Source organism: Triticum aestivum, chromosome 7B (genome assembly GCF_018294505.1).
Source record: "Triticum aestivum cultivar Chinese Spring chromosome 7B, IWGSC CS RefSeq v2.1, whole genome shotgun sequence".
NCBI lineage: Eukaryota > Viridiplantae > Streptophyta > Magnoliopsida > Poales > Poaceae > Triticum > Triticum aestivum.
Genome location: NC_057813.1, coordinates 170337882 through 170345549, shown reverse-complemented (window position 1 = coordinate 170345549; position 7668 = coordinate 170337882). Strand labels below are relative to the sequence as shown.

The following is a 7668-nucleotide window of genomic DNA, read 5'->3' as shown; positions in this document are numbered from 1 at the left end:
CTCTTTGGATGGGGGACTCAAGGCGCTTTCAAAAACCATTATTGGAAATGTTTGTGCGGGTGAAAGAGTGACAACATCGTTGCTCCGGTCCAATTGTAGCATCTTTAGCGAAGTCTTTAGAGTATTTCTTCGAGCAGAAATTGTACAGCGAAGAAGGTGTTCTCAAGAGATTTCATTGTAATTCTTAGTTATAGGAGTTACTTTGTATATTTTTTGGATTTTAGGTCAAAACCAGTGTACTTGCAACTGTTATGAGTATGTATAAAGTTATAGGTGTTTCTAAAAAAAGAGCCTAGTATTAAAATACCATTTTCCACAGCAAAAGAAAAATCCAAAAAATGTGAGTACAAATACACATGTATACTGCGTACGTTCAAAATTTTATAACATTATATTTTTACATGTGGCATACAGAAAAAAATATGTATTTCCAAATGAGCCGATCTTTTTTATTGCAGCGGAATTTTGCTTTTCTTTGTACAGCCTATAAATCACAATATTTTTCAAACATTTTTTATAAATCAGTACTAAACACATACAAGTTTCCGGTTTTCTTTATTTTTTTATTTAAATATGTTTTTTGATTATTACTTTTAAATACCGAGCTCGTGGAGCTCGCCCTCTGAAGATCATGCGTTGAGTTGCTTATGTCCTTTGCTAATTGTGTGCATTATGGGCCTGTTTAATTACTCGCGTCATTTTTCTATTTTCGGTGAAGCTGACTCGGTGGAGCTTAGCCAAGGAAAAACAACCTCTAGGCTATGTTCTGCATTCAGTTACCAAACCGAGGAAAACAAATGCATGGTGTTTAGTTATAAATCTCTGCTCTCCAAATGCAATGGTCGGTTGTTTGGTTACGTGCGTACGGATGGTTAATCCCACCTTATGTCCACATGATGAATTTACCTAACATCGTCACACTTGAAGAAAATTGTCTATAAGCGTCAAAATAGTATCCCATGGTGAGCGCACGGCCGGCCGATTGAAAACATTTTCCTTAAAAATAAAAAATGATGTCACATTTTCAATGATTGGCCACCAAAAAACTCAAAAAAAAAAAACGTCTCGGTAATCTCTTCATACTCGTTCCAAGTTTAAAGTACCTTTTGACCAAGGAAAACCCCACTTCAATTATGGCGAGTTTACCTGTGTTAAACTAAACAGGACAACGCCTTCACGGCGTCGTTCTCCTTCGTGAAGGCATTGTCTTATTTGCTCGTGGCGTCCTTGGTTCTAGATTTGAAGATGTTAGTCGTCTAATTGTTGGTTTGGGTTGCTTCTTAGGACGGTGAGTTTAGTTTAGTTTTGTTCTGTTTGGGTTGAGCATCTCATATCTCTCTGCTTCGGGCATCATATTCATGCCTCTTGCGTATGTGCCATGTGGTGTACCGCCTCTTATACTCACTCTAACTTCTTCTATCATTAGAATGATACGCAATCTTTGCGTATTCGCAAAGAAAATTGCTTTAATAATCATCATCATGGGAAGTTGGCATGTTTGGATGCAAGGAATGGATGAATCTTTAAACATCAGTTACCTAATTTGAACTCTTGGTGCTTCTCCCTTAGACAAGATCTACTACTTCTCACTCACAGGATTAAGCCTAAATTTGCAGGTGCTTTTAAAGAGTGGATTACAGCCCATATTAGTTGAGACCAAGTCTTTTTAATCATGGTGTTTGCAAGAACTGGCATTGGATAGGCAAAGAGGCTTTGTAAAAAAAAAAAATCTTCATTTTTTCTTTCGTTTGGCTTTTGCATATACTCTCCATATCATAATAGATGACGTTTTAGCAACTGAGGTAGTATATACTTATTTTAATGAAAATACCATAGAACGATTGTTCTACCGTTTCTGGGTCAAAAAATGTGTACAAGAGCCAAAACAGCTAGAAGCTTGCGGGGACTTCATCATACCAGGAGGTAGTTATGGAAGCCACTATGAGTATATATCAAGGGTTTGTGAAGAAAAATGTATCCCCTTGTAAAGTCTCGATTGCCACAATTTTCACAATAAAAGCAAGCCAGGATTTCCAAAGGCATTACTGCACCAGAATCAGATTATTTAGGTCCACGGCCACAGACAGCAAGGAAACAGAAATTGATCCGAGGGCTAGTACGCGGATACTAGAGAGACAGGCGCGGGTCCGTTAGATGAGGAAGACCAGTCCTGGCCCCCAAAGCTCTGCAGCCGCAAGCAGCCTGCAAATCAAATACAAATGCACACACCATTACCATTTCATTTTCGCCCGTAATGCAATACTAGTAGTAGTCAAATGCAGCAGGCCTTACCACTTGTGCTGCGAAAGGTAGCATCTTCTCAACTGGCATGCCGGTGCATAAACCTAATCAAAAGGCACAATGAATCAGCTCATCGAAAACCTCTCAGCGGTCATCAGTCACAATTCATAACAAAGAAAAAATGCCTCCAGTTCAAAATCTCAAAGACATATGAATAAGGAAATCAGATACAATAGCACCGAGGTATGCGTTTTTTGGGGGGATCTACTATTCCTTACTCTTTGCCACATCAAGTATGATCAGACCTTCAACACTTTTGGCAGTACAAATTATGTGAATACGAGGACATGGCATATGGAAGCGTATCGTTTACCGCAACATATGTCCGGTTAAAGATTACAAGACCCGCTAACATAAATGATGAAAATGAACACATATTGCTGTTGTTTAGCATAAAAAACAAGTCATATACTTATTTTCAATCAAAGGGGCCTCACCGCCTGAGCTCTGTATCACCTACTACCCTTACCATCCAGAAGTTAAAACATTTAAGAAGTTGTATACTTACCATATAGAACGGCTCCAATGAATGCATCACCTGCACCAGTTGTATCTATGAGCTCTTCAGAGGGTATAGCTTCAGCTGTACCCAAAAGTAACCTGCCACTCATCGAGCCAACGCCATCTGCACTTATTCTCAAATTTGACTACAGAAGCAGACAAATGAAAAACAGTAAGTATGAATTCGAATCTTATAAGCTGGATTTATAAAAGAAGCACACGGTATCATAAGTTAGCGTCCAAGCTAGTAACTAAAAAAGGTAGCAAATACACCCTGAAAACTACAAACAAATAAGGTACGTCAGAGAAAGGAACTTTAGACCGCGGAACAATTCTTTTGTGGGTTCATTTCTTACAAATTATATTTATTTATAACTAAATAGCAATAGATTTCTGTTATTATTATTTGTGGATATATATTTGCATTGTTTTCTTTATTTTACTTCAAAATCTTTATCTAAAACAATCAAATTCAAATGACGAGCTACTAATAAAGTCAGAGAACACCTGAAATGTTTCGTGCAATCAGATAAGCTTCTAATGAGCGAAAACTGAAAATGTACATCTTTAGAGCTTAAAGGATAAGACATGTAGGGAATTTTCTTTGGAGACTAGGCTATACCATAAACCAATATAATTATAGAATACTGTCTTTGATAGTCCAGGCCCCGCTCCACCATATACACTTTATTCATATATTTTAGAAAGTACAGACAATTCAACATACTAAAATAAGACATGCATTTTCCATTTTTTCTTTATTGCGAACCCTTTTTGCAAGGTTTATGTTTATTACTTTGATCAAGCTAAAGATCTTCAATTTCATATTCAAGAATTATTGCAAGCAGACACCCACAAAAAGATAGCATACCTTGGAAGCAACGCATTTTGCCATGCTAGAACTCAAATCGACTTTCTGCTCTAAAGATTCTAGCAGATCCTCTACATCGGTTTCCTCAGTCTCAGAAGCATCTGCAAGTTGAGTTGTCCATTATATGTTTCTTTATATCAAAAGGAATCACCATCAGATCCCTTGTAAGCAAAATGCACATCCTAGGTGTTTGTTTTTTGTGAAATGCTTAGCTAAAATTGACACGGAGAACTACAATAAACTCACCTGTCATACTTCTTTCAAGCATTAAGCAACCTTTTTCTCCCCGGGTTACAATAACGAACTTGAGATTAGGTAACCTTAGAAGCATGTGTACCAAAGCAACTGGTGTCGATGAGGCTCCTGTCCAGGCCTGCATATTAAGATTAGGCGAAAAGAATATAACTATAGGAATACTAGGGATCTCAGATGCTGAACAAGGTGATTAGGTAAGCCTTGCTGCTCAAATGACTTTAATCAATTGTGCTAAGGAATAACCATCAAACAAAAGATATCCACAGAAGCTTCTCAAAACATCAAACTCCTTGACTAAGGTAATGTAGTAAATAATTAAAGATGCGTAGGTACAGTTACAGCATACAACATAATGTAGCAGAGCTTACTCTGTTGTCGTTGGAAACAAAAAAACTCACCTGAGGAAATTTTGCAGAGCATACAACATATGATGCAAAATTCAGAAGGTCATCCAATCCCTCCCGCTTTTTCTCTGCGTCGACCAAAATAGGAATTTTTCTTTGGCTTGCCTGCACTGGATTGATCCCATAAACGAAGATAAATCTCAACAACAATGTGATGAGAGAGAAAACAAGAACAGAAAAAAAAATTGCAACATTAAGACAGAGGAAGTTATGGGTTGATTTTTGTGCGACATGCCGACATTCAGACATAACACAAGACTTTTGTTTCTGATATTATTGGCTGATCATCAATGTATGGAAGTGAAGTCGAATATTATGTATGCACTCATGTTTAAAATGCCTATAATAAGATGAAATGTTATGTTGAGGCAGGAAAATGTTACCTCTTCTGCAACAAGCAAAGCAGTCTCATGCAGTCTAACATCAAAATACACCATGTCTACGCCATGTAAAGCAGCCAACAAGTTTTCCTTTGTGAGCTCCTCAGGCTTCATTGGGGGATAACCAGGAGTGTGTATGCAAGTACGAGTTTTCCTGAAAACGAAAAAGGGGGAATAAAACAATGGTAAGGAGCAAAATACTCGTGCCTATATCTGTAGTAACATCGTCATTTGCAAAACAGAGTGGTAAGGAATACGAGAATGAAGATCACGTGTATAAAAACAGGACAACAACAGCACAGTTTGTTCTTTGGATTTGTCACTCACGTCTGGTTATCGACGATTATATAGGTGAACGGTGAATTCCCCCCATCTGCTATCTGGAGTACGAAGATATATTTAGCCATATAAAGGAAGTAGGATTAGGATGGATGAATGCTGCTGCTATGATAAAACAAAGGACCATGATATGGGAATGGAATAATGGAGTAAGCCAATTACAATACTGCATTACGTATTATACCGTCATATAGGAAGTGTCTACTCCGTCGTCTTGCAGCTCCTTGAGAATGTTTTTTCCCAGTGCATCATTGGACGCCTACTCCAGAAGTAAGAGCAAGGAGTGAGCAGTGGGGTGATGTCGAGCGAAGGAACTAGGTAGGTGGTGATAGTGAAGGACGGGTGCGGCCTTTACCTTGGATATAATCCTTGGGCTGAGGCCCAGGCGAGCGGCTCCGGTGAGGGCGTTGCCGGCGTTGCCACCTCCCTCGACCTTGAGCGCGAGGCTGCGGATCTTGTCGTCGGGGTTGGGGAAAGAGGCGACGGTGGCGAGGTAGTCCACGGAGACGGCGCCGCAGCCGAGCACGAGGGGCTTGGATTGCTGGGGGGCGGAGGCGAAGGCGGCCATGGGAGGTGGGCAGCGGCGCCGGCGGGGAGGAGGAGAGGAAGGAGGATTGATCGGAAGTGGAGGGATGTGCAGCAGCGTCAGCATTATTTTTCTTTTTCCTTTCTTTATGGAAACTATATCAAACAAGTCAACTTGACGGCGATGAGAGGTCCAAGCGAAACCATCTTCCATAAACACAAACCAACTTGCGGATAAGGCAGGCCGGACATCACATGGATTCACCGGGTCAGCCCACTCCACCTTTTTTGGCGCTGAAGCTGGAGTTTTTTTTTTAGATTCGTTGATTCAAAACATTTTATATCTTGAATTGTGTGTCAAAAACCACCGAACTGTTTTCATTATTTGATTTCTCGCGTTGAGATCTTCGAAATTAGATCGCATGTTAATAGATTTTGCTGAACTTTTTTCATGAAAAAATAGAAACCAGGAAAAAAATGAAAACCTGAAAAAAAACGAATACCACGGAAAATCTGACAAAAAATAAAACTGAAAAAAAACAAAAACGATGCCAAAAAAGAAAGAAAAAATTCAGCCCGAATGGTTGCGTTTTTTTAAAGGACGGGACATGCTTTTCTTTCTTTCGGTTTTTACATTTTTCTGAAAGCACATGATGTGCTACTTGTAGAAGCACAAGCCGTGCTTTTTTATTTTTAGTAGAAGCACGGTTATGCATCTCGTGGAAGCAAATATGTGCTTCTCGTGAAAGCATAAGCAGTGCCTTTGGCCAAAAAAAAAACCGTGCTTCTGGCAGAAGCAAATATGTGCTTACACTTAGCACAAAGTTGTTTTCGCGAGAAGCACACATAACTTTTCCATCAAAAGCACTACATGTGATTCCACAAGAAGCACGGCATATATTTTTTCAAGAAGCAAAGATGTGCTTCGCACAAGAAATCTTTAAAACCTAGAAAAAACCAGGCAAAAAACAAAATGCCAACAAAACTCTAAAACCCAGAAACACATACATAAAAATAAAAAGATAAAATTAAGGGGCAGCGTTCGGCACAGGGCCGGTCCTAAGATTTTGAGGGCCCGGGGCGAAAGTAAAATTTTGGGCTTATTAATACTCGTAATAATATGTGGATTGCATATGACTATACAATCATGTCACGGCACATAATTCATAAGTAAATCTCTAAAATAATTTTTTGAACTTTGGATCGTAAAATGCACGAAGACAAAAATAGGAAGTACATAATATAGATTAAATGACTTTTTTAATTGCACAAGAGTTTAAAGCTCTTGAATTTGCAATGATGGGAGTGAATATACATGCAATCACATAAGACAATTTGTAAGGGCTGTAAACTCAAATCTATTGAAAATAAATTTGTGCCAAAATACCGCAAAAAATCCTATGAAAATATCTCATTCCAATCTAAGAAACTTTCAGCACTAAAGTTCTACAATTTACTTAAAGTAAAAGCAGCTTCACCATTGGTCCAATTAATTAGTTTAACAGAAGTGATATAATTTGTAAGTATGATTACAAGCATGTATACCTCACAAATGGCTGAATTTCAGCACGGTAATACGATACACCTTGGATTCACATCCGTTGATCGATAATCTGGGGCTTGACCATGACACGATGTGGAATGAACCGGCGTCTGGCGGGAGGCGGGAGGCGCTCGGCCATGCGCCCATGCGGTCTGGCCGTGCATGCCCGTGTGCGTCCGGCGCATGGAGACTGGAGTCTCGCGAGAGGAGTTCGTCGGCGTCCGAGCATGGGCACTCGCGATCGGAGCGCTGGGTCTGGTGGAATTAGGGATAAGTAGCGATCTTTTTTTTACGATAGTAGTAGCAACGTTGTTAGAAAAAAAATGATTGCAGCGATCTTGTTGGAGAAAATTGTGGCGATCAAAACGAAAACAGGGCAGGCCCCGTGTACTGAGCTATCTACGTCATTGTTTTCCTATTAAGAGAAGAGCGTCCGGATGCCATGAAGGACGCGGGCTGCTTGCTGGACCAGGGAATTTTTTTCACGATCTGCACTTTGGGCTAGTATATACACCTGGCTGGGGAGGGGCCCCTGGGATGTTGGGGGCC

The 7668-nt window shown here is 39.8% G+C and overlaps 1 protein-coding gene across 1 annotated transcript; it reads right to left on the bottom strand.

Moving 5' to 3' along the window:
- Nucleotides 1–1948: 1948 nt before the first annotated feature.
- On the bottom strand, nt 1949–5759 carry LOC123161147 (sulfofructose kinase). Its single transcript, XM_044578995.1, has 10 exons — nt 5407–5759; nt 5236–5310; nt 5040–5092; nt 4716–4866; nt 4327–4437; nt 3920–4046; nt 3674–3774; nt 2810–2948; nt 2293–2345; nt 1949–2202 (listed from the first exon to the last, which is right to left on the bottom strand). The coding sequence occupies exons 1-10, from the start codon at nt 5701–5703 to the stop codon at nt 2128–2130; spliced, it is 1182 nt and encodes a 393-aa protein (XP_044434930.1). The 5' UTR covers nt 5704–5759; the 3' UTR covers nt 1949–2127.
- Nucleotides 5760–7668: the final 1909 nt, after the last annotated feature.